Source organism: Marmota marmota, unplaced genomic scaffold (genome assembly GCF_001458135.2).
Source record: "Marmota marmota marmota unplaced genomic scaffold, marMar, whole genome shotgun sequence".
NCBI classification, from domain to species: Eukaryota; Metazoa; Chordata; class Mammalia; order Rodentia; family Sciuridae; genus Marmota; species Marmota marmota.
Genome location: NW_026000172.1, coordinates 2,305,463 through 2,333,246, shown reverse-complemented (window position 1 = coordinate 2,333,246; position 27,784 = coordinate 2,305,463). Strand labels below are relative to the sequence as shown.

At 40.2% G+C, this 27,784-nt stretch overlaps 1 protein-coding gene across 1 annotated transcript; it reads right to left on the bottom strand.

Annotated features, from left to right (window-relative positions):
• LOC107159720 (zinc finger protein 665-like) lies at nt 1-25,542 on the bottom strand. Its single transcript, XM_048787818.1, has 3 exons — nt 25,324-25,542; nt 5,961-6,087; nt 1-3,888 (listed from the first exon to the last, which is right to left on the bottom strand). Exons 1-3 carry the CDS (start codon nt 25,402-25,404, stop codon nt 920-922), a joined length of 3,177 nt encoding a protein of 1,058 aa, XP_048643775.1. The 5' UTR covers nt 25,405-25,542; the 3' UTR covers nt 1-919.
• Nucleotides 25,543-27,784: the final 2,242 nt, after the last annotated feature.

Genomic DNA, 27,784 nt, shown 5'->3' with positions numbered 1-27,784 from the left:
TTAACACATTAACACTTTTTACTTTTATTTAGTAACAAAATCCATACATAATCTGAATAAAGTGTTTCAAAATCCACTGTAAAGTCTCAAAAATTAACAACTCTCAGGAACAAGTCTTCTGATAAAAAGATCTATGTTAGGATTGTTTTCTCTAGTTTTCAAAAGTGAAGATATTGAGTAATTTTTGAGACAAGTTTTATACACTATTCTATGATTATTTGAGAGAATTTCTTTTTTATACTACATCAGCCAAGGATATTTAATAAATTTTACGCAAAAGTTAAAGGCAGGGCTGGGGCTGAAGCGCAGTGATAGAACACTTGCCTCAGAAGTGTGAGGCACTGGATTCAATCCTCAGTACCACATAAAAATGAATAAATAAAAATAAAGATGTTGTGTTCATCTACTACTAAAAACATTTTTTTTAAAGTTAAAGGCAATTCCTCATTTTCTTCTCACTTCAAGTTATGAGGTACAGATAAGGGCTTTGCCATATTTTAAAATATTTTTCAAGGGATTTATTCAGTATAGATATTTTGCTATTATCAATTGGCCTTATATCTAAATATAAGGCATTTTATTTCAGGCAAATGTCTTTCTACATTTTCTATAGATATCAGGTTTCTAATGTTAAAGAATGTTTGAAATTTGAGAAAAGACTTGGACATGGTATTTAAATTGTTTAGGGTTTCTATGCATTATGAATTCTCCAGTGATAAGCAATGTTTGAGAAATTGCTGAGGTCTGCAACAGTTTTTACACTTGTATTATCTCTCCCCATTACTCAGTGCTTCAGTGAGTAAGGAATTAACAACTATAGACAGAGTGTCACATTTGGGTCTTTGTATAATTTCACTCTCCTATTATTCATGTAGTGTATAATAAGAGTTGAACCATTTTTAAAGTCTTTAGCAAAATATTAACATTTGCAGGACTTCTCTCTAGTATGAATTTTCTGATGTTCAGTAAGGTGTGGTCTTTGAGTAAAAATTTTTCCACATTCTTCACATGCGTAGGGCTTCTCTCCAGCATGAATTCTCTGATGTTGAGTAAGGTTTGAGCTTTGAGTAAAACTTTTCCCACATTCATTACATTTGAAGGGCTTCTCTCCAGTATGAATTTTCTGGTGTTGAGTAAGATGTGGTTTTTGAGTAAAACCTTTCCCACATTCTTCACATTTGTAGGGTTTCTCACCTGCATGAATTCTCTGGTGTTGAGTATGGTGTGAGCTTTGAGTAAAACCTTTGCCACACTCTTTACATTTGTAGGGCTTCTCTCCTGCATGAATTCTCTGGTGTCGAGTAAGGCATGTTTTTTGAGTAAAACTTTTTCCACATTCTTCACATTTGTAGGGCATCTCTCCAGTATGGATTCTCTGGTGTTGTGTAAAGTATGCTCTTTGATTAAAACCTTTGCCACATTCTTCACATTTATAGGGTTTCTCTCCTGCATGAATTCTCTGGTGTTGAGTAAGTTGTGAGCTTTGAGTAAAACTTTTCCCACAATCACTACATTTATAGGGCTTCTCTCCGGTATGAATTCTCTGGTGTTGAGTAAGGTATGCTCTTAGATTAAAAGCTTTCCCACACTCATTACATTTATAGGGCTTCTCTCCTGCATGAATTCTCTGGTGTTGAGTACGGTGTGAGCTTTGAGTAAAACCTTTTCCACACTCATTACATTTGTAGAGTTTCTCTCCTTCATGAATTCTTTGGTGTTGAGTAAGGCCTGAACTCTGAGGAAAACCTTTCCCACATTCATTACATTTGTAGGGCTTCTCTCCAGTGTGAATTTTCTGGTGTTGAGTAAGATGTGGTCTTTGAGTAAAACTTTTCCCACATTCTTCACATTTGTAGGGCTTCTCTCCTGCATGAATTTTCTGGTGCTGAGTAAGGTGTGATCTTTGGGTAAAATCTTTCCCACACCCTTCACATTTGTAGGGCTTCTCTCCTGCATGGATTCTCTGGTGTTGAGTAAGGCATGTTCTTTGAGTAAAACTTTTCCCACATTCTTTACATTTGTAGGGTGTCTCTCCTGTATGAATTCTCTGGTGTTGAGTAAGGGTTGAGCTTTGAGTAAAATCTTTCCCACACTCATTACATTTGTAGGGCTTCTCTCCGGTATGAATTCTCTGGTGTTTGGTAAGGGATGAATGATCCCTAAAAGCTTTGCTACATTCCTTACATTTGTAGGTCTTCTCTCCATGATGAATTCCCTGGTGTCGAGTAAGGTGTGCTCTTCGATTAAAAGCTTTGCCACATGTTTCACATTTGTAGGGCTTCTCTACTGTATGAATTTTCTGATGTGTGGAAAAGGCTGAATGAGCATTAAAAGCTTTGCTACATTTCTTACATTTGTAGGGCTTCTCTCCACTATGAATTCTCCGGTGTTCAGTGAGGTGTGCTCTTCGATGAAAGCCTTTCCCACATTCTTCACATTTGTAGGGCTTCTCTCCAGTATGAAGTCTCTGGTGTTCAGAAAGGTATCCTCTTTTTGTTAAAACTTTCCCACATTCTTCACATTTGTAGGGATGCTTTCCAGTATGAAGTCTCTGATGTTTAATAAGGCTTGATCCGAAAGTAAAAGCTTTGCCACATGTCTCACATTTGTAGGGCTTCTCTCCTGTATGAATTCTCTGGTGTTTGGTAAAGGTTGAATGATCCTTAAAAGCTTTGTTACATTCCTGACATTTATAGGGCTTCTCTCCTGCATGAATTCTCTGGTGTTTAGTAAGATATACTTTTTGAGTAAAACATTTCCCACATTGTTCACATCTGTGGGGCTTCTCTCCTGTATGAATACTTTGGTGTTGAGTTAGGACTAAAAAATTCTTAAAAACTTTTTCACATTCCTTACATTTGTAGGTTTCCTCATCGCTATGCCATCTCAGGTGTTTAGAAAGGGTTGAGCAATTATTAAAGGATTTGCCACATTCTTCACATTTGTAGGGTTTCTCTCCACTATGAGTTCTGTGGTGTTTAACAGGGGGAGGTCCTAGATTAAAAGTTTTGCCACATTCTTTAAATTTGCAGTGTTGATCACTGCTATGGTACTTGTGTTTAGAAAGGGGTGAGCAACTCCATGTTTGGACACATTCCTTAAATTTAGGGGGCTCCCTTCCAGGATAAGCTCCACTGTATTGAGGAAGGCTAGCCGTTGGGTTAGAAGCTCTCTCACATTCCTCACATTTGCAAGGCACCTCTTGGCCCTGAGTACTTGGATGGATCATCAGCTTTGAGCACTGAGGAAAGGCGTTTCCACATTCATCATCTCTGTAAGAGTTCTGTGCACAATGGCCACATTGATGTTCTCTCATATTGCAACCAGAGCTGGAGTTCTTCTGTGTTTTGCTACATTTGTAATTGTTTTCTCCAACGTAAGTACACTGGCTTCTTAGAGTAGAGACCTGGCTGAAGGTGTTGCTTGTTTCATTACATGTGTTACACACTTTCCAGTAATCTATATCTGAATTTTGATTAAGCAGTAATGAGTACATTGGGGCCTTCCCACAATCATTAAAAGTGTATGTTTGGGAACAAGAAGGAACTTTTTGTTCATTGCAGAATAATGGACAGTTTGTAAAGAAACTTTCAAAATGATCTCTTTTAGAAACTTGTCCTTCAGTTATGCATTGAATATTTTTCTGAGCTGTTAAATGTTCTTGAGGTCTGTTGATGGTAAAATTTTCATTATGCATAGTCAGTACTAATTTGTCTTGTCCTTTATAATATGATTTCTGACCTTCACTCTTACCTACATAGTCTCCATTTTTTTGTTGTTGTAAATAGTCGAGGTTACAATATCCATATCTTCTCTTTATCACTTTCTTCAATAAATGTTCTAAGCCAGGCTCTGGTGATATTTCCTGAATATGATGAGAGATCATGGCTGAAATAAATAACAATTACTTTACATATTATACTTGAAATATCTCTTGCTAATACAACATGAAATTATAGCAGTCAGGACATTGGCAGGGTGGTAGAATAGTAACATTAAAGGCCATAGTTACTCTGTAAATATATAGACTAAATAACAATGGATAGACAAAATTACTTTGTGAGAATTACCCAAACCATGGTGAGAGTTCACAGTATTCACCATGAGTATATCATTAAGAAGAATAATGTGGTAGAGAAAAGAAAAGTGTAGTAGTTTTATCCACTACAGGTCTTCTCCTTGAGAATATACCATTGTACAATTAGGAAAAATCCACCCACTACCTTCTTCTCTCTCAATAGAAAAAGGATAATGTGACCCTTGAACAGTTCTGGCTTTTTTTGGAATTGTCTGAAAACCACTTTCTGTTATCATGACACAGACCTGGATGTAAGAGAGATTTTGGATAACAATAACACAAATATTCAAAAGAGGGTAAAGAGCCTCTGATCTCTCATTAGAGATTTAGACAAACCTTTGTAATGGTAAACACACACACACACACACACACACACACACACAATGTCAGTGTTACCTGGATAAATTTACTACATGGTGATCAAGACAAATGACTTGATTTAATTTTTATAATTTTGTTCATTTACTGATTCACTTCAATAACAAATTCAATGTCATTTATTTACTAAATATTTCATGGTATTTTTAAATTATTTTAAAAATAATTTAAAATAATTATTTCATATAATTATCATGTTACTGCTTACAAAACACTGCATTCATTCTATAACCCTTTGTCAAGAATACAGTACATTAGCTGGTATAGTGACACAAGCCTGGAATTCCCACAACTCAGGAGGCTGAGGTAGGAGGATCTCAAGTTTCAAACCATCTGCAATAATAGAGTAAGGCCATAAGCAAGTTAGAAAGACCCCCATTTAAAACTGGAAAATATAAGAGGGCTGGGGACATGGCTCAGTAGTGCTTTGGGGTTCAATACTTGGTAACTCTCCCAAAAAAGAATATAATACATGATACTCACTATGTAGTACAATACAACTTTTGACTTTCTGATACCCATTAAAATAATATTTTGCAGACTTTGGTCAACATTCTCCAAAACACAGCAGTAGCTGGTAACCATCTTACTCTGCACTTTTGGTTTCCACATGTGAGTCAGATGAGGCTGTGACAGGGTATTTCAATGAATAAGTATATAAGTTATATTAAAGAAACTGCTTTATGACACTAATATATTACAATGCCTTCACCTAGTGTTCTCCATGAATGTGCAGATTTTTGAGACACCCCCAATAGTGGAAATGCTGTCAAATCACACTCACCCTCACAAGGAAAAGTGTTTGGGTTGTTAATTTGAATGTACTGGAATATCACCACAGAAGAAGGAGGAGACTAAAGAAGTTGAATACATGCTAAACATAGGGCATTACCTGTCCTTCTAGGACAGCAAAGGAAATAAACTTAAGCTTCTGGAAAACCATTTCTGTGGCATGATAATTTTTCCACCAACATTTGGAAGTTTGGTTTCTTCCTTGATCTTTGGGCCTCTCACCTACATCATCTGATTCATGAATTTCTATCCATCTGGGTACATGACTCAGGGCTCTCTCCTTTGCTCCAGAGGAAGGTGCTCAAATACTATCTAGATAATAAGATGTGTTCATTGGAAAATGAAATGATTACTTGTTGGGATTCTCCCTGTGACTACTGATGCTTCTATTCTGGTACTATAAAGGGAATAAATTAGACTTCGACATGTAGGTCACATCATTCCATATCACTGAATTACTGTAAGTACCACTAATCTAAAGTGAAGGGTATATATCAACCCAAGAAAGGGAGAAATGAAGGACTGAAAGAAATGGCAGTAACATTTTCTTCTCTGTAACAAAAACTGCCCAAGCCTTTCTTCATCTTGAAAGCAAGAATCTGAGACTCATTCATGAAGAGCAGAAGTGTCCAATAGATATTCATCAAGGGAAGGAAATTGTACAATTAGGAATTCTGATTAATTAGGAATTCTGAAGAGAAGCTCTGCTCACCCAGGAAGACCAGGTTTCTGTAGGTCTCTAGCATCACATCTCTGTATAAATTCCGCTGAGCAGGCTCCAGGCATTCCCATTCCTCTTCAGAGAAATCAATGGCCACGTCCCTGAATGTCAACAGTTCCTAAAATAAGAATAGGTCAGTTAACAACACATTGACCACTTGATAATTCACAGAGCTTGTAAGCTGACTGAAGATGAAATGAGAGTTAGCAGACCTGGCTCTCAAATAAGTGAGTCACTTTAATTATTCAAGAAAATACTTTGAAACACAGTGATATTCTCTATTATCTAACTCAGAGGAAAGAATGTCATAAGTTTGAAAAAAGTATATATACTACAATTACATAAAAAGTAAAATTAAGGCATTATATTATAGTACTATACACTTTAATTCCAATTTATATAGAATAAGATAAATCATCTATTTCTCAGAAGAGAAAGTTATAATGAGTAAGAAGGATGGTTCTCAAATTTTAAATGCACAGCCACAAATCAGCGATTTACTAAAATACAGACCCTAGTTCAGTGGGTGTGAGATTGGACATGGTTTTCTGAATATGTAGCAATGATTGCAATTTAGTGATCCTAGTGCCAGTGGTCTAAGAGAAACTCTTCAATAGCAGTGAGGTAGACCACTATAAGAAAAAAACATTGAAGGATCTGAGTTCAAGTATTTTGAGAGATTTATGTACTTTATTAAAATAACAACTATCAATGACAATCCTTTTTGAACATTTCAAATATATTCGATCTCACTCTAAATATTTTCCATGTCTTAATGCAGATAACCAGAAGAATGTGATGGCAGTAATTGTATCAATCTTTTATGACATTTGCCAAACCCTGGTAAAAAATGGTAGATCCTGATTTTTACCCAAGTTTATCTGAGTTGCAATTCAGAAAAAAAAATGCGGGGGAACATTAAAGTCGAGATGAAATGGGAATGTTAAAAGAATTTTCAGAGTAAGGCAATGATCATAAATGAGAAGAGTAATGCAAACATGTTAAGAAGAAACAAGATCAGATTGATCAAATGATATTTAAGTTTCATGTAGAGACACATAAAAAAGTCAACTTTATACACTGAACCAATAGACAATTTTTCACGCAAATGAAAATAAGTTACTTATGAAATATAAATCAATTTGGGGTGGATGCTATTTTAAAAGACACTATTGAGATACACATATGTAAGGATAGAGAATAAAATAAGATCCACACTGTTCATTTTTTCCCTGTGAATCAAAATTTATTTTGAGGTACTTTATAATTTTCAGGCACTTGGAAAGATATAATTTTTTCCATTTATGGAAAATGCAAGGAGATTATGAGGTGCATGTCTGTGAGCTGCAGGTGGAATAAAATGAAAGCCTGTGGTCTACTTCAGAACCTCCAACAATAAAGTATCCCTGGTAAACCAAAGGCAGAGGCTGCATTCCCCAAAGCAAAACACAAAGAAAAATTACTAAGAAAGTAGAGTTTCTGTATCAAATATGATGGTTTATGTAGATTATTAAGAAAAAGTCTATCACTACACATGAAGACAAAGAGACAAAAATTACTGTATGGGGAAAATCTGGCAGATAGCATTTATACAAAGCAAATAAGGATAAAATAGCTATAATAGAATAAATTGTTACCATGTGCCAATCGACATAAAAGGACACATCATTAGTGGCCAAATAAAAACTAAATGATATAATAGGGTATTTCAGTAGACTTTCCTTGGCATTCTAGTGATTGAGTCTCTTCTAATTATTCTGTTCTTTCAGGATGTACTAAGGGATAATGAATGAGCGTTTCATTAACTCTTGTGCATTTATAGATGATGGAGCATCCAGATGGAACATAAACAAAGCATGGTACACTTCTTCAGCAATATCTAATGACTCATACACACATCCCCAGTGGGAATCTAGGACCCCAAAACATTCTGATATCCATTTATCAAATCCTGTCAATCCTGCAGGTCATATATGCCTGGCCTGGTTTAGGTGAAAGTGTAAGAACAAAGGCCTCAGCCTAGGGGGTATATCTGGGCATATATATTTAAAGAGTTACAGTTGACTATTCTAAGAAGAAAAGAAAGCACAGTGGCTAAAACATGTAAAGCACAAACCTGAAATGTAGAAATATAAAGGTCTACCCATTCCAAATATAAGGTAGTTTAAAAGGAAAATGCAAAGCCATCCCTTACCTGGGCTACACACCTGGAAACCAACTACATCTTCCTCCTCCTTCTCTAGGCTTCCTTCTCAGAAGTGACTGCCTACAATTCAAACCCATATCTGGAAAACATGAGTCTCAAGAAACAAAAAACATGGTTCCCAAGGACCTTCTTTTGTAGGCTCAAGATTTACTTAATAACACGTCACTGAGCTTTGACCTCTCTGCTTCCCAATTTTACTCATTTAGTTTTGAATGAGAAAGGACCCACAACTCAATTGGAAAAAGTATTCACACTCAGTGGGATTTTGTTTTGCAGTAGGGATTGAATCCAGGGACTATATATAGATTTACCACTGAGCAACATCCATAGCCCATTTTATTTTTTATTTTAAGACATGGTGTCCCTAATTTGTGAAGGCTGATCTCAAACATAAAATCCTCCTGCACTAGCCTCCTGAGTAGCTGGCATCTCAGGCATGTACCACCCACCATGCTGGCCAAACTCAGTGTTTATGTCTACAGGAGGCAACAAATGTATAAAGCACTTACATTCATACCTCAAGAGGAATAGCAAAAGCAACCATTTTTTTCAAAAAATATGTAAGAGTTCTGTGTTTGGGATTGGGGTCTCTGACAAACTTCATGTTTGTGGCATGCTTGGTGATTGGGTAGTTTGTGTGCAAAGACACAAAATGCTTGGCTGCTAGGAAGTTTCTGTGCTAGGAATGCCTAGCTACTAGGAAACTCCTGTGCAAAAGCACAGGATGCCTGGCTGAGTGTTCTTCACGAGGAAACTGTTTCCCACACTTGGAATGCCCAGCAGTTTCCCCTTGAACCTACTAAGATAACTATGCAGGCGCACTATCTAGTTTCTATAGTGATGTTCTTGGAGAAAAGGGCTCTGTGACTGTATTAACCTAGACCTTAGCTCAGTTAGCTAACACTCGTGGTTAAAGGAATACTAAGTTACAATGTGGTCACGGTAATGGCGGGCTAGGTAACTTGTGAGATAATAAACATGGCTGCTGGGAGGAGCAGCCCCTTCTCTTCTTGCACATGAGAAACCCACAAAGAACACTTTGGGAGAAGAAGAAAGGCAAATAAAACATTTAATTAAAATAACATAAGGCTAAACTCCTTTTCTAAAATCCAACTGTATCCTGTGGCTTTGAATATATTTTCTCTTGTTCGAAACTCTACTAATAAAATACATTTTAAAGCTAGGGAAAAGTTGAAGCTGAAGTAAGAAATCTTTTGAAGGTGATGAGCCCAGGAATTGCAAAGCTGACTGTAATATAGACATGTCAGACCCAAGGTTAAAGTCAAGACAGCCTGACATTTTGGACATTCTCCCATTCCTATTCTTACACACTGAAGTACACTGTGGATTCTTATACACCCTGAAGTGTGTGGGTATTCTTTGAACTCTGGGATATTCTCCTTGTATTCACAACTCAGAGAAAATACAGAGAGGAGAATAATTTGTGTTTCCCCCTCACACTATGATCCAATTTGTAGGCCAACAAAATCTTCATGCAATGAAGGTTATGGCAAACACAATCAAGTTCCAAGGGGTTACAGATATAGACAAAATAGAAAAAATGAGATGCCGCTAAACCCCAAGTCAACCAGTTTTCCCCCAAGTCTCCACTCCAATCTCTTCCCTCTGGGAAGAGATAATCAGGAGTCTGATGGTCTACAGACATTCTAAGAGAAATACCCCTGTGGATACCAAGTGTCATACCCAGATAGTTCTGAAATCCAGCACCATGGAAAAACTGAGTAAGAACATGCCACCTAATAACGTTTGTACTGAACTTTTCATTTCTGTGACATAAATAGCTAAAAGTCACAACTTAGAAGTGGAAACATTTATTTCAGCTCACAGTTTCAGAGCACTCAGGCCATGGTAGTCTCACTCCAAGACAGAAACATCATGGAAGAAGAGCATGGAGAAAAGCTGTTCAGCTCATGGCAGCCAGGCAGCAGAGAAGGAGGAAGGTGCTGGGAGAAGATGATCCTGGTCAGGGCTGCTCCAATGACCCACCTCCTCCAACTAGTTCCCCTCCCAGTCTATTCAGTTGTTAATGGGCTAGTCCACAAAAGTCAGAACCCTCATAATCCAATCATGGCCCAAAAGCCCATCTCTCTACCTTGATGCAACTGGGCACCATGTTTCAACATGTGAGATTTTGGAGACATCCCAGATATAAACCACAACACTTGTCAAAAATATGGTGATAAGGTGACTGTGTCTAAGGAAGAAAAAAGAAGGCACTAAGGTTTTGAAAAGAGTCTGGTAATAATTTGCTCTCCACCAATGTGAAATATTAACCTCCTAAAAACAAGCATTTTCAAAAGCATCATCCACTACTTAGGGGTATATGACAATTAAAATACTTTGTCAGTTTCAAATATTGCATGGGTAAAAATATTAATAATCCTATGAATTGCAAAAGGAAAACTGATATTTTTTTTTAATTTTTATTGTTGGTTGTTCAAAACATTACATAGTTCTTGATATATCATATTTCACACTTTGATTCAAGTGGGTTATGAACTCCCATTTTTACCCCGTATACAGATTGCAGAATCACATCAGTTACAGATCCATTGATTTACATATTTCCATACTAGTGGAAAATTGATATTTTTGAATCTGGAAAAAACTCAAAAATGAAGGATTTGTTGTCATTCCTGTGAGCAGCTATAGAGAGAACAGGGTCTACGTTTTGAGATCCTGTCTCTCATATTGTGGGAGAAGCACAAAAAATGAATAACCCTGGGGAGAAAGAAAAAGCTGATGTCTACTGTCAACAAGGCACCTTCTACACAGGAACCACATCCACCAAGGTGGCTTCTCCCAGGATTACATTTTGTGTACTCTGCACAAATTGTGGAGACCCAGAGATGCCCAATGGTGGCTCTTTGTAACCAATGATGGTTCCAGCTGCAGGCTGATCTACCACCCCACCATCCAGTGGGTGATAGGGCCATACTGCCACAGTAGTGAACTTAGCTGTAACTGGAGCTAATTTTAGGCAGAACAAAGTCCCTCCATGGCTGATTCTCCCTTTTGCCTAAAATCTGCAGATTTCTCTATTTTCTCACATTCTAGGTACTTTAGCACCCTTCCTAGAGTTCTTGCATGACCTGCAGTTCAGTGGGTGACACAAGCCCAGCAAAGCCACCTGGGCCTCACAAGTAGAAGACACTCCAGAGCTCAAGAATCATGACAAAGTCTTATACAACTGTGGAAGGACACCTCCTCCTTTCTAACTGCAGTTCCCACCCAGAATCCATGACTGGGGAGTGTTATCAGGCCTCACACAGGCATAGAGTGCCAGGAGGTATATCCAAACTCTGGCTGAATGATGTCAGAGTGACACACTGTGGGCTGCAGCTCCTCTCAGCCAGTTTCATACTCATAAGGGAGTTTTGCATTTTGGCAGAGTTTCACTATGGCCTTTGGGCGCTGGCAGACTTGTGTTCCCCTTTCTTTACTGGGCTACTCCTACTCCTCCTAGACATGGAGCCACAGTGTGTGTGTCATACTACAACTCAGTGGCTCCAGCAAGCCAACTCTGCCCTCAGCACAGGAGAACCGCACAAGCCAGGCATGGCTGCACCAGGAAGGGAGCCAGGGAGACTAGTGCCTGCATTACTGAGGCTTTGGACAATTCTTTCCTAATCTATTATATCTCAGCAAACAAAAGGTGCCCAAAAAGTAATGTAATTATTAAACACATTTAAAATGAGAGTTATAGAGCAGTAATATTTTTTTTCAAAAGAGTTAAAAGAAAGAAAACAAACATCATGTAAGGAGTTTGGTTGTCTCACATTTTAAAAATAAAACCTGTTTTCAATGGAATAAACATGTTCACAAGCTCTAGAGCCAGACTGATGGATAATATGTATCTCCAGAAATAATCAGTTTCTGGAGGTGAGGCTTTAATTGAAAGGTTTAACTCTGGGAGTTCAACACCTGCTCCTGGATAATAAGAGTTCTATATAAGAAAATCAAGCAAGTCCAAAGGACAGATTGATAAATTATACTCCATTAAAAGGTAGAGCAGTCCATAAGAATGTAGCATGGGGCAAAAAGAGACTATCTTACCTGAGAAATTATCTGTATGAAAGAAATATAAATGGAAGAATATTCTCAGTAAAACATGTAAAACAGGAAGAAGTTATAAACACACAAATTAAATGTAACAAAATGATGGAAATTATTTTTAGATTTAAAAACCACATAAGAAAAGTGTTCAATGTCATAGATTATCAACAAAAGTAATATAAAATGACATCAAAATAAGTAAGGGTAAATGTTCATGAGGAACAAACATGCATGCATGCCCAGATGATTGGCACATTTCACTGACATTTCCTAGTAAATCTGAATGCATGCATAAAACACAACCCACTGTTTTTTTCCAAATGTGAAATATTCATTAAACATTAATGTTTGAGGACAAATAAAATATTTATTAAATAAAATTGCTGAAATTTCCCTCCTGCCTACTCCCATGGAGTCTGACCCACTTCCACTTCAGCCCAAACACAGTCTTTTCCTGTCCCCTCCTAAGTATATGCTGGCTTCTCAGTAAAGGATTATTTGATCATACATCTGAATTTTGGGGGGAGGGGGTACTGGGGACTGAACCCAGTAGCATTTTACAACTGAGCTACATCCCCAGTCCTTCCTGTTGTTCTGACCTCTCATGGTTTTACTAAGTGCCCCATACTGAGGCCATATGAAGACTGTCATCTACCACAATGATCAGCAGGTTCTGAATTTTCTATTCTTCATCAACCCCAGACACTCCCACCTGGCAGGTGTTCTATTTGCTTCTCCCTAGGAATGTGTCAGGATCTATTTCATGGTTTGAACATAACCCTTGCTGCTGTTCCACTGTGGCTTATTTTACAACTGACTTGTGTTTTTCTTTCTCTTTTCCATCTATGCCTCCCTAACCATGGGGAAAATTAGATTAACCTTCTTCATGTCTTCAGTCAGAACTTAAACCAGGTTATATGTCCTTGAGCTCATGCACTGTGGGAATCAAGAAATCCAGACTTTAGGGATGGCACAAGAAGATCTAAGAAATAGGTCTCTCAAGGCTTCGAGGGAATTATGATGCTGGACAGGGCTCAGCTGGAGGGTCGTCTTTGAGTTATCACTTTAAAAGGACTTGTGTTCACCTTATAATTAGAATCACAGCCTTTGGGACAGGAGTCCCCTGTGTTTCTCTTTTGGTAGAAAAGCAACAAAACTACCTTTTCCTTTTCTTCAAAACCTTGATTTCAGTATTGGATGAGTATTGAGAACAAGGACCAAGCTATCAGTGTCAAATTTGGTCACTGTGAAGAAAACTGAGAGTGCCCTGCTCCAGCCCTCTTGGGTGGGTCTGGTGCTCTGAGCAACCCCACTTCCACCCTGATGAGCAAGCTGGCTGATGAGCTCATTGATAGCTGAGCCTGGAGAATTAGGAGACAGGTGATTGTCTCAGGTTGTCCTGGAGGAGTTGTTCCTGTAAGTAAAGGGAGAGTCTGAGGGGTGTTCTCAGCAGCTGCCAAGGCCCCTTGGCTTTAAGAACCTCTTGTCTTCTCTCCCTGAATGGTGTGGGACTCCACCATGGGCCTATTCTGGGAAAAGGAATGCAGTGAAGTCGTGCCAACATGGACATCTGGCAAGCTCCTCCTGTGTGCACACTGCAACCCTGGATTCCACACATCAGGTCTGCTACAGGGGAGCACCAGGTCCCTCTTTCTGTGGGCATCTATGGCACCATTGGTGTCAGAGTTGTGCTTAAGTAGCAGTTGGGGATCTATGAAATGTGCCCCCATCTGGTCTGTTTTAAAGGGTCCTTTCAGTTGGTCCTGGTTTGGGGGATCCACTCTGGTTCACTCTGTGTTTTTGATTGAATGTTGCTGGCCCTTTGACACATGGGCAATTCTGCATTGATCCCATCTATAGACTCTTCAGAATAATCCTGGCTAAGAGAGCCAAGTATGAGTCTGTCTTTAAAAAGATGATATTTAACTGTAACAATCAGGCCACTGAATGACTTCCTTAACTATTATAATCTTGCTATTGGAATTGGTGTGTCAGAGGTAGGTAAATGGAAGAAATTCTACATGTGCAGATATTCATGTAGTTGCATGAGGAGCACAAATGGCCTGAGACTAAATTGATGGTGTAAAAAGGCACTGCTTCTTGCAAGGATAGAAAGACATCAGAAAATGAAAGCTGGGCCAGCACTGTTTGTTTCTCAGCCCAATCCCAGGCAGCTGCAGATCATCCCACTGTGGGTCAGGAAAACCAGCCCTATGTCAGAAGAAAATCCCAGTTGCTGGGGATTAGAGAGGTAAGTGAAGAGGACCCCGCTCTGCCCTGCCTTCTACCTCCCTTGCCCAACCTGGAAAAAGAGCCACAAAAGAACATGGTAGCTGGTGGTGGAACAGCTAGACTGGGACTTAAGGAAGGGATGGTCTCCTTTTAAGATTTACAGGACACCCCATTTGCCCAGGGACACTCAGCACAGGGGCAGAGCAATTGTTCCTAAGACAGTATCCCATCAGCCTAAATGTACAGGAAGATGGAGGGGATAAACAACTGCAAAAGGGAAAACAGCTGTGGATAAAAGCAGATGGCCAGAGTAGAGAGAGGTCTGCAACCTCACAGGCTCTAGACAAAAACAGCAGCTAAGTTCTGACTAAAAAGGCCAAAGGCCCTGGGCTCCCCAGGTTGCACTGCAGCTGCACCACAAGCAGCAGGGCTCATGACCATGTGGAAATAAATAGGGCACCTGTCTGGCCTCAGAGCCAGGTCCAACCACCCAGGCCCTGACTGTCCATCAAGGTCAGGGTAGCTGAGGAGAGACCAAGCCTCCAATGCAAGCTCCCCCACCTTTTGTATTCTGAACCTCTGAATATTTGCTTGAAAGCAGATGGCTCTGAATGGAGTCCTGCCTTCTGCTCAGAGCTCAGCAGGTACAATGGCCTCCTGGAGACCCCATGAATACAGGCACCTGCTTCTTGGTCCTGCTGGTTTCTATAGAAGGGGGCCCCTAAACATCTCTGTATGGAGTAGGTATGGTTGTGAATGCTTGAAATCCCAGAAAGTTGGGAGGTTAAGGAAGGAGGATTACAAGTTTGAGACAAGCCTCAGCAACTCGCAAGCCCCTATGGAATCTAGATAAGCTCTCAACAACCTAGGGATACCTTGCCTCTAAACAAAACATAAAAACAGCTGGCAACATGACTCTGTGGTGAAGGGAACCTGGGTCAATCCCTGGTACAGAAAAAATAAAAATCTCTTTATAACAACAGTGAACTTCATTGGACAGATTACCCTGGCCATAGAAAAATCTCCAATGGGTGGATGGGGCAAACTGACATACACCCGTCTCAGCTAATTGATCTTACCTTTAAGGTAAGGCCTGGGAAGAACAGAAACTAAAGCCAGCTATTGTTGTGTTGGCAGCCCCCACAAAGAGGTCATCAAGGGAGCCTAAAGACAGCATGGGAATGGTCTCCCTTCATGGAAAATATGTCCACACTGAGAAGAGGCTCAGCAGGAGCCCCTAGGTGCAACTGAGAGTGGGGACTCACCTGAAGTTGAAGACATTGTGATAATTATAACAGTGACATGTCAGGCTCAACCACATCCTGTGCTCCAACCCCTTGAATGCAACCTGGGAAATGAAGACTAAGGCAGAGTTTTATACATGCCAGGTTGTCCAACGCAGTTCCTGGATGAGAACTGCTGTGTAAATTAAGTGTTCAGATGACCTTCTCACCCAAAAAGCCATGACTCCACTTACAAGTGCCACCAGAACATGTCCTGATCCAGTCTCCACTGGCCATATAGAAAAGGAGACAGCCTGCTCTGCTGGAGGTCAGCTAAAATGACAGTAAGACTGTGTAGGTCAAAGGGACAATGGGGAAGATGATCAATGTCATCACAAACATGATGTTGTTGAAGGAGGAGGTCACCTGCCCAGGAAGAAACAGTACCCCCTTAAGAAAAGTGCTGATAGGAATCCAGCCTCTTGTGGACAAATTCTTACAACAAGCATGGAATTGGCTTTGTCAAATACCCTGTAGTACTCTAGCCCTGCTTGTTCAAAAAATGAAAGGGGAAAAAAACTCACAGTGATGAATACCAACTTGTACAAGACCTAGGAGCTATAACTAACATTGTTTAGAATATTCAGCCCACAGAACATAATTCATTGCTAACTGCAATGCCAGGTAACAGTGGCTGGTTCAAAGCACTATAATGAAAAGATGGATTCTTTACATCCCACTGAAAAGAAATGCCTAATTACCATTTGCTTTTGAGTGACAGGAATTCAATATGAAAATAACACATCACCATAGGGATTTAAACTCTCTTCTATATTGTTCAATGAGGTTATCATAAGTTGTAGCTGAGAGAGTTAGAGCTGGATAAAGGACTCCTTTTGCATTATGTGGATGACCTGCTTACAGCCAACCCTAACCAAGAACACTGCCTCTCAAATACTACTGCTGCACTAAACCATCCCACCTCATGTGGTGGGGTGTCCACAAAAAGGCTCAGTTTTGTAAAATAGTCATCTATCTGGAATTCCAAATGAGCCTGAATGTCAGATTAAAAGCAGGCTATATTAAGAAGTCAGGAACAAGAGACAGAAATATATGTTCCTGGGAATGTCATGTATCTGCCACATTTGGGTCCCTAATTTTAGACTAATAGCTAAATGTCTGTAATTTTAGACTAATAGCTAAATGTCTGTCTTTTAGGAAGCCCTAAAAGGATCAGAAATCAAACATTTGACTTGTACACCAGAAAGCCAAGCTTCCTTTGAGAGGTTAAGACAAAGCCTCATGACAGCCCTGCCCTAGGCCTGCGGACTCATTAAAGGAGTTAAGACTAAATGAGAAACAAGGTACAGTCCTTGGAGTTCTCATACAGGCATTGGAGACATACTGTGACCAGTAGCCTATCTGTCAAAACAAATTGACCTCACAGAAAAAGAAAGGTCCTCCTGCCTTCATGTCATGAGAACCGCTTGTGATTTACTACAAGCGGTTGAGAAACCCTTCTAGGACAACCCACTACTCTGCATGTTCCTCATCAAGTCCTGGTGTGGCTCAAACAGAAGTACTGGAACAGAATTATTGGTGTCAGCTGACTGCTGGGAGGGTAGGGAGATTCCAGACTATCCTCTGAGACCCTTCAATGTCAACCTTAAGAGAAACCACGCCCACCTTAAATCAAACAACCCTCATGCCAGAAGATGGTATGACTGCTCAGAGAGCTTAGAGACTCTTCAGAAAGTGTTTTTTCTTCAATAGTCTATTATTGAGCCAGACTGGGCCTCTTCAGTGATAAAAGCAAGTTCATGGACAATGGCCAGTGGGTAGCTGTATACTCTGCAGTCAAGAAACAAGACAGATTGAAAGCTGAGACTTTGCTCCTAAAACTTCAACCCAGAAAGTCAAGCTAATTACTCTGACAAGAGCTCTCACTGACCAAAGGAAAGAAGGTAAGCATTGAAACTATGTGGAAGGAAAGAAGAGTCCTTGCAGCTAAGAACAATGGTATTAAGCATGCCCTTGAAAATATTGGCATTAATATAGACCACGGTCACACCAAAGCAGGTGGCAACTAAGCACTATCCTAGTCATCTGAAGATTGACATCTAAGTGACCAGGAGAAATTAGGCTGCTGACAGAGCAACCTAAATGGCAAGAAAGAACAAACTCTTTATCAGGGCCTTGAACCTCAGCTTGAATCAGACCAATTCACGTCTTTTCATACTGATGAGAAGAAAAGGGGCAAAGAAAATCTTGACTTCTAGGATAACACTGCAAAGTTCAGAAAGACTCTCATGGGCTCACACTTCTGCGTGAAGCAATGGCCTGCTCTTGATAAAACGCTTTCACAAGACAGCTCGCTGTGGGAAGGGTGGCTTGGTCAATTTCTTCAAGCCCCACCAGTGAGGGTCATGCCTGCAATGGACTCATCAGCAAGGAATTCAGAACTGTGTCTTTTGCACTCAAACAATCCAAAGACTAAGAGGCAGTCTACCATAAATTCAATATGTAAAAATGTAACCTTTCTATGATTCACCAGTACAGAAATGTCCTGTGGTAGAAACTTGCAGGTATTTGCTTGTATTGGTAGACACCATTTCTGTATGAGTTAGGCTTATTCTACCAGAATAGAAAAAGCTTCAGAAATAACTAGAGTCCCCTGGAAGGAGATGATCCTAAGACATCCCTTCCTCAATGCAGAGTGACAGCCGAATATTTGTCACTGCAGAAATGGCCCAACAAGTAAGCAAAACATTGTATATCCAACGGGGAAGTTACATGCTTTTTGGTCTCGCCAATGTACAGGGAAAACAGAAAAGGGAAACCACACCTTTAAAAAGATGGTGGCTAATTATGCCAAGAGACCCTCTTGCAGTGGGAACAGGTGTCTGTCAAATGCCTCCAAAGGGGGACCCACAGCAGCAAGATTAAATTGAGCCCACAAAAAAAACAATATTTTAGGGACCATTTTTTTATCATGGTGGCAGAGGGGAAAATATGTCAAAAGCAATTCCACCCCCAACAAAATCTAGTTAAAATACCATGTAGAACAATCAAAGAAACTTCTCTACAAGAGAAGAGACCTGCTTCTTCCAGGTCACCACCAAGGCTGGAATTGCCTCTCTGTCCATTCTAGTAAAAATCCAAAAGAAAACATTACAACAACAGGCAACAACCTTCCATTCTAGGGACCCCTTCATCACCCAGGTTGCACAGGAAGCAGCTTAGAGATGTAGTCACCCATTTTTCCATAAAAATTAACTGTGGGGAAAATGAAAATAACCCTCAGAACTCTGCCACTGTGACTTATTTTAAAACTTACACACACACCCCCCCTTCCTTTTCTCCCTCTCCCTCTTCCTAACCATGGGAGGAGCAAGATTAATCTTCTTCCTGTCCTTGGCTAATTATCTCTCCTTCAGCTCTTGCACATAGGAATGAAAAAGATCAAGACTCCAAGGCTGGCACCAGGAGATCAAAGAAATGGCTATCTGTATAGGATACAAGTAAATGAAAACTCCTGACAGGGCACAGCTAGAGGGCAGCCTTATCACCAAAGGCCCATTGTTTCCCAGGGAAGTTAGAATCCCAGCCTCTGAGACAGAAGTCCTCTTGGTTTCTCCTTCACTAGCACAGCAAGAAAACTAATTTTTCATTTTCTCAAATCCTTGTCCTATTATGGGATCAGCAGTGGGACAAGGACAGAAAGCAAGTGCTTCTCTAGTCAACGTGGAGATAGATGTCTGCTTTCCCAGTCTGTCAATGCATCTTTAAAATAAAGTTACTTGCTACCAAAATCTGAATTTGGCACAGATGACAGCGTACAAATAGCCTCACTAAAAATTATACCCTCAGAAAGGTCATTAAAGTCTCCATTCTAACAACATTAGAAACACAACTGCACTTGAGTCCCCCATCTCCCAGTGCTCTGAAGCTCTCAGTGTAAAAGACCCTTCTATGCTTGTTGGGGGCAGATGTGACAGCAGCAGCAGGGGAGGCTCCTTAAAAAGAATTGGGCCCTTGACAATATCACTTTATGGGCTCAAAAGCTGGCCTAGCATACAATTTCTTTGTTTTTTATTTCATTTTGTTTCTTTGTTTTGGTTTTTGGTTTGTTTGTTTGTATGCTGGCTGAAACCCACCTATATCTTGCCTCTTAGGAATTATTTTTATGCCTTTCAAATACTATTGATAAAATTCATAGCTTGGATGAGCCCGTGGTGCATACCTGTAATCCCAGTGGCTTGGGAGGCTGAGGCAGGAGGATCACAAGTTGCAGGCCAGCCTCTGCAACTTAGTGAGGCCCTAAGCAACTCAGAAGGATCCTGTTTCTAAAGAAAACTAAAAAGGGCTAGGAATGGGCTTCAGTGGTTAAGCTCCCTCAGTACCAATAACAAACAAACAACCTGTAACTTAAGAAATTCTAAGCTTGAAATTAGTGAACATTTTTAATTTTTTTCCAAATTGACAAACTCAGGGAGGGGGCACTGCTGAGTTGAACACAATAATGCCTGACTCTAGGGATTTCAGGTCTGTACCATCATGCCCAGCAAAGTTTGGATTATTGAGGAGGACAGTAGCTATATGAGGTGTCCTATTCATGATAATTCACTGATGTATAGAATTTTGAAACTAATCCTATTTTTGGCTTTGCATAATAAATCAAATTAATTTTTAAATGTGGTGGAGAAGAGCAGAAAAAAAGAATTATAAAAGAGGACCAGGGAGCACATTAGTGTAATGGCTATATTAACTATGTTGACTGTGGTGCTGGTTTCATGGATGGAGATAGATATATATATATATATATATATATATATGATTTTTGTTTTGTTTTGTTTTTTGGCAATGCTGAGGATTGAACCCAGGACCTTGTGCATGTGAGGCAAGTACTCTACCAACTGAGCTATATCCCCACAATAAAGCTATAAAAATGGGATGCATCTAAAGCTGAAGTAAAAAAGAAAACACATTGTTCAATAGTTGAACTAATAAAGAGCCTAAGAATTCATTAGTTAATCATCAATCTCAATAGTTTGGAGAAAGCAAATTTTAGGAGTATAGAAAAATAGTCCTAGGGAAAAGACTAAAATTTAAAGATATTGAAAATGAACATTTCCACAGTGTTAGCATGTCAAATGTTCACGCTACTAAAAGAAAAATAAGATAAAAAAACCTCTGGTTATATTTTAGAAGGAAACATTATAAGTAAATTAGAATATACATATATAAGCTTAATTTAATGTTGGATATACATTCAGGGAAATGCTGTAAATCTCTGTAAATTATGTGTATGCATGCTTTAAAAGGAAAATGTAGGGCTGGGGTTGTGGCTCATGGTGTAGTGCTTGCCTAACACATGTAAGTCTCTTGGTTCAATCATCACACAAAAATAAATGAAAAAAGGTACTATGTCCATCTACAACTAAAACAAAGGGAAATACATAGAATTTATTTAAAAAAATTAAAATTTACAAAAGTAAATAAAAGACTCAGTTACACCATGTGTAGATGATAATGCTGTAAATCACTGTAAAGTGATTCTTCATTTTGCAGTCATCACCCAGAGCACTGATACCTAGATGGTTCACTACGACACACCTAGCCTGTGATAACTGTCACTGTACATGCGGTCCATCACCAACCAAAAAGTCATTAGGCCACACATGGTCATATGCTATAAAGTCACAGTAGTCATGTACACCTCACAATAAAATGAATAAATAGACCTGTTGATACAAAGACAGAACTTTTAAAAAGACACCTGCTATTTAGACAATGATAAATGACAAAAGTTTGCACTGGAGGAAAGTAGAAAAATTGCATCTATTCCAAAGAAAGCTGCTGGGAAAATGGGATATCTGGGTGACCCATACGTGCTGTTGTAGTCTTTCCTCATATCACATCATAAATCATTGTCAGAGGTAATACATAATTAAAGATAAAAGCAAACCATAAAACATTCACAAATTATTATAAAAAGGGAGTCACAGGGTGGACATGGTGGTACACACCTGTAATACTAACTTCTTGGAAAGCTAAGGCAGGAGGATGGAAATTTCTATGCCAGCCTGGGCAACTTAGTGAGACCCTGTCTTAAAATAAAATTTCAAATATGGCCAGAATGTAGCTCAGTGGGAGGGTTCCTTTGGTTTCAATTCCAAGAACCACAAAAAAAGGAGTTCTTTTCAAAGGTATACTAAAAAACATGTTAAAAAATAAAAAAATTGGACAACATTAAAACAAAAATTTTATTCATCAAATGCTAACATTAAAAGGTGAAAAGAGAAGTGACACAGTGGAAGAAAATAATTCCCTCACATATAACCAAAAATTTTTAATAGCAAAGGAAAATTCAGGGACACCAAAAAAAGCAGGCTTGAGCAATTTATGCAGAAGATAACTCAACAGCCAATAATCATGAAAACATTCCAAATCTTAGGAAATTAGAGAAATGTAAAATAAAATCACATCAGATAGATAAAATTAAACAATACTGAAAAATATATGGAAAAAAATGAATTATAATGAATGAAAGATGAAATGTAAGTTGTTGTTCTATATTTATGGAAATCTATGAAGATACACAATACACCATCAGCACAGACTTGTAGAAATCACTGCATGTGTAAACCATGAAAACATATGAGGACACAGCAGTATTGGTCCAAACAACTGAAATCCAAAGGGTGTGGAAAGAGGGTGTACATTCAAGAAGACACAAATAAAAAAGTGGGAAAACAATGGTTTCTAGGGCCTACCCACATCTTTTGTCATATTACACTCAGTTTAACCATAGAAAACATCAGATTAGTATTAGAGAGCCATCTCAACCCTATGATACTTCATGTGTATGCATGCTTTTCAAAGGAAATATGTAGAATTTACCAGAAAATTAAAATGTACAGAAGCAAATAAAAGACTCAATTACACACACCATGTGTACATGATAAAACTCATCCTTCCAAAGACAATCATTTTCCTCCCAGTTAATTTGTAACATTTTCCATCAAAATTTCAGGCTGCTTTCCTTTTATTGAATGAAGGGGCAAAACAAAACTCCCTACAACTCATCTGTAAAGTATATACAAAATTAGCCAAAAAACCCTGATTTGTAAGAACAAAACAAGTAGCTATCATTACCTGACACTAACATATATTATAAAACTGTAATATTACATTAATAATAACTAAGGATTCATAACACAAAATCCATAGCTGAAGCCACATGAAGGTAAATTTTCTATTGTCAAAACCAACAGGAAGGCCAAAATAAATCCAAGCATATTAAGAATTACATTAGACTTCAATGCATGGTCAGCCCAATCTAAAGGTAGGTGCAGGGACTGGCAGCACAGTTCACTGGTAGAGGGTGAATACAGAATGTGCAAGGTCTGGGTTCAAACCCTAGCACCACAATAAAAGGCAGATGTTAATGGAGGATAATGTTGGAAATTCGGCAGAATAGGAGACTCCTGACTCTCCCTTCATATATGGATACACTGAATAAATATCTATTCATGTTTCAAGTTCTTAGACAAAGTCATGCCACAAGTAAATTGAGAGACCTAGGAGAGGAAGATTGGGACTCTACATATCCTAACTCTAAAGTCTTCTGTGGTTCGCATCTTAATTTATCTACTGCTGAGAGAGGAGGGGACTACAAACACACAAGTATCAAGACCACAGGAAAAAGTGATTTTTTTATGGACATGGAAGTACTTCCATGGGCTTCATCACCTGGGACCAGGGAAGACAATGGGTTAAATCTCAAAGGTGTCAGTTTATCCCTAGAAGGGCTCTGGGTCTGCCAGCTCACTCTGCCAACTGCTGCTGCAGATGAATGAGCTCCTATCTAGCCAGAATCATGAATTTAAAGAGGAAAATAAAGGCCACTACTGTTAGCCTAAGTGGGAGTTTGGTGCTTCCTGAGCTCTCTCCCCCACTTCACCCCAGTAATAACTCCAATTCTTCCTAGAAGGAGTCTGCCCATGCACTGAGAGCCTCAACTTCAACACCTTTTCTTCCTGGGTCTCCATCCCAGCCTCCAGAGTTCTGTAAACAAAGGTAACTGAGTATGTGCAAATCTCCACAGATCACAAACAAGTGGTTTTATATTGAAGGGCAAGTACTTCCCACCACTAGAGAAGAAAAGGGATCAAAAAGTACAGATCTCAGAAAAAGCCACAGCACAATCTTCCAGTGGCAACTTGACAGGCTAGATTGCGGAGAGCAGTGACTGCGATTGGGGGGTCTCTGATGACCTCATGGCTGTGGTGCACATGCTGCCTGGGATTGTTTCTGTGCAAAGGCACAGGATGCCTTGCTGCTATGATAAAGCCCTGCCCAAGGAGGCTCTGTGCAAGTCTTATCAGCTTTGACCTTGATCTCAGGAACATAGCTCCCAGGGATACAGAAATTCTCCTGCCAGACAACCACAATGTTTCACCAGCTCTGCTGCTCAGTAACTTCAAACAATGGACCTCCTTGAGCGCTACACAAAGCTCCTAACATTTCACATTGAAACTGTAGAAAAGCTGCGCAGATGTTTCTAATTCTGAAACTTTCCTTAGTACAAAGAATAATGCTTGCATACTCCTTAACCTGATAAGGAGACATATATAAATAAAGATTGCTGGTGTAACTCTTTAGATCTGCTTCTCCATCAGAGAGGAGTGCTCCACATGATTCAAACTATTTATCTTCATAATCTGTGTGTGTGGATCTTTCCTAATTCCCCATCGCCTTTCACCAGTACCACAAGTTTGGCCACAGGTGGTGGAAGCACTGGAATCTAACTTGCATCAGGGACTTAATGCACCAATCAAATAGCAGACCCCCTGCAGCCTGAACTATGCTATTAAAATGGTTACTATCAAAAAGTTGCAAGACAACAAATTCTCCAGAGTACAGCCATATGGAAAAAAGAAAACCCTTATAGAATGTTGGTTACAATATAAATTTCAGTGTGTGTGTGTGTGTGTGTGTATAGAATAAGATTCTTCAAAAAACTAAAAAAAAAAAAAAATAGAACTACCATATGATCCAGTTACAAGAATTCTGGGTACATATTTAAAGAAATTGGGGGCTGGAGTTGTGGCTCAGCGGTAGAGTACTCATGGGAGACAAATAGTTCACAACCTGGAGAGGAGAATTCAGCATTGCCATGCGGACAGGGAGCTGGAAACCTAGGAGTTTATCTATAACTTAAGCATTTATAAAGAGCCAGGCTGCAGGACAGGCTCCTCTGGGTTGGACATGCTGCTTCCCGCACATTCGGAAGGCCCAGGAGGTAGGGGAGCTGAGGTCCCCGCAGACCCCAGCTATTCTCACGCAGGAACACCACGCACAGAGGTGGGCCCTTCCTGAGGATGGTCCCTGGTCTCACCGCACAGCTGGAGCGAGGCCGGGCTGCTGGCAGGCTGCTGCCCAGACAGGGCTTCAGTTAGGGCCGAGGCGACCACGCAGTGACCCGAGAGGGGACTGGGTCCCCGCCGCGGCGGACCTGCGCTCCGCTAGGACGGCCAGGGCAGCTGAGGGCGGCGCTGCCCAGAGGAGGACTCGGGGCTGCAGACTGGAGAGGACGGGGTGTCCCACCCACCGTTTCAGGTTCCAGCCGCGCCAGTCCTGCCAGTTCCACGCAGCGGGCCCGGGCTCCAGACGCGCCCCGCTCACTCACCATTTCCTGGCGGTCGGGAGCGCAGCGCTCTACTGTGGGTTCCCAGCGCCTCCTTAGTACAGCGACCCCGACCGCAGGAGCACGGCGGAGCGAACGTAAAGACAGATCGGGACAGCAGCCAGCCCCGGATGGCAGAAGCCCGCCCCCTCCTCACGGGCTCTGCGCTGGATTGGACAGATCTCAATGTCACGCCTCTGATTGGACAGAACTTCAGTGCCCGCCCCCTGAAACGGAGCTCATTGAGCCAATGCTCTGAGTGACAGTAGATTGCATCCAACCAAGGATGAATGAGAACAGAATGGCAAATTCTTGGCGACGTTTTCTTTACCCCCCAGTAGGATTTTAGCCCAGGGACACTTATCACTGAGCAACTAACACCCACAGTCCTTTCACTTTTTTTTTTTTTTTTTTTAATTTTGAGATAAGGGCTTTCTAAGTTGCCTAGGCTGGCCTCTAACTTGAAATTCGGGGTATTTCAGTTATGCCCTATCATGCCTATTTTCTTTTTATTTGAGATTCTGTACTTTGAATCCAGAACTTCAAACAGCAGCTGTTTTAAGGTTCTGCTGAATAGCAATATCTAGACTATCCAGAAAGATATTTGCATTGAACCATGTCTCATATTAACTTTGATCATATCACTTTATCAATCATTTGTAATAACCATTACTTTAAATTTTATTTAATTTTTCTGCTCTCTAGTCTTATCAGGAAGTATCTTGAGCTTTGAATTGGTAAACAATACCCTAAGGCAGCAAGCAATGTCCAACACAAACAAATTGTGAGTCACAAGTGTAATTGTGACTTTCTATCAATCGCACTAAAAAATTAAAAACAGCCGCAACCACAGTGGCTTAGGCGATGGAAGCAGGAGGGTCAAAGGTTCAAAGTCAGCCTCAGCAACTAAGTGAGGCCTTATGCAGAATATTATCATACCAATATAAAATTATTAATGAAGTGTATTTGGGAGCTATAATTTCAAAGCTCATTCTATTTCAAGACTCCCAACACATTTCAATTCACATCAGCCACACTGCAGCTTACAGAGATCTGAGTCCCCTGGCTTCACTTCCTACTTTTCATGCCAAAGGTAAAGAATAGGCTTTCTTACTAATATTTCTCCTTGGGGCTAAAGCCCAAGACAGACTCTACCTTCAGAAAGACAAAGAGCTCTGACAGGAAGTGTGAGGATGGCCTTAGGCCTGAGCCTAAGCAACTCCATTTTAAAAACTCCAGTTTGAAACCTGCAGTTTCACCAGGCACACCCACAAAGCCCTCCAACATGGCCACAAACAAGTTACTTTCCCTCACCTTGATAAACCAAGTGAAGCCCAGGGGCAGGCTGTCCTTGCCTGATAAGAGGGAAAGGGGAGAAGATCAGGGTGGAGACCAGCAGACCAGATGTTTCTGACCTCAGGGTAAATGATGTCACTGAGAAATCTGGTGGTAGCTTGCACCAGGCCTCCAGTGCAAGCTCCCCCACCTTTTGTGTTCTGAATCTCTGAATATTTGCTTGAAAGCAGGTGGATCTGAATGGAGTCCTGCCTTCTGCTCAGAGCTCAGCAAGTACAATGGCCTCCTGGAGTCCCCATGAATACAGGCACTTGCTTCTTGGTCCTGCTGGTTTCTATAGAAGGGGGACCCTAAACATCTCTGTATGGACTAGGTGTGGTTGTGTATGGTTGTAATCCCAGCAATTTGGGAGGCAGAGGCAGAGGGACTGTAAGTTTGAGGCAAGTTTACTGAGGTCTTAACCAATTTACCCAGGCTTTGGACAATGTAGGGAATTTCTGTCTCAAAATAAAACATTTAAAAAAGGCTGGGAATGTGACTCGGTGGTTAAGGGAACCTAAGTTCAATTCCTGGTGCCAAAAAAAAAAAAAAAGAAAGAAAGAAAGAAAGAAAGAAAGAAAAAAATCTCTTTCTTTCATTGGGTAGAGTACCTTGGACATAGAAAAAAGCTCCGATGAGTGGAGGGGGCAAACTGACATATACCCCTCATAGCTAATAGATATTGTCTTTAAGGCTGTGCCTGGAAGAACAGAAACTAAAGCCAGCTCTTATTACGTTGGCCGCCCCCACAAAGAGGTCATCTAGGAAGCATAAAGACAGCATGGGTAGGGCCTCCCTCCATTAAAAATATGCCCACATTGACACAGGTCCAGTAGGAGCCCCTGGGTCAAATGACAGTGGGGTCTCACCTGAAGTTGAAGGCATTGTGATAACGATAACAGTGATAAGTCAGGCTCAACCACATGCTGTGCTCCAACCCCTAGAATGCAAGCAGGAAAATGAAGACTAAGGCAGAGTTTTGTACATGCCAGGTTGTCCAATGCAGCTCCTGCATGAGATCTGCTGTGTAAATTAAGTACTCAGGTGAAAT

What these genes read in the sequence shown, in the direction of transcription:
- LOC107159720 (XM_048787818.1), bottom strand. Translation starts at nt 25,404, where the DNA reads ATGGTGAGTGAGCGGGGCGCGTCTGGAGCCCGGGCCCGCTGCGTGGAA. An exon ending in CGCGGCTGGAACCTGAAACG is followed by an intron (nt 6,088 to 25,323) that starts GTGGGTGGGACA and finishes TTCTTATTTTAG; the next exon opens with GAACTGTTGACATTCAGGGA. An exon ending in CAGAAACCTGGTCTTCCTGG is followed by an intron (nt 3,889 to 5,960) that starts GTGAGCAGAGCT and finishes TATTTATTTCAG; the next exon opens with CCATGATCTCTCATCATATT.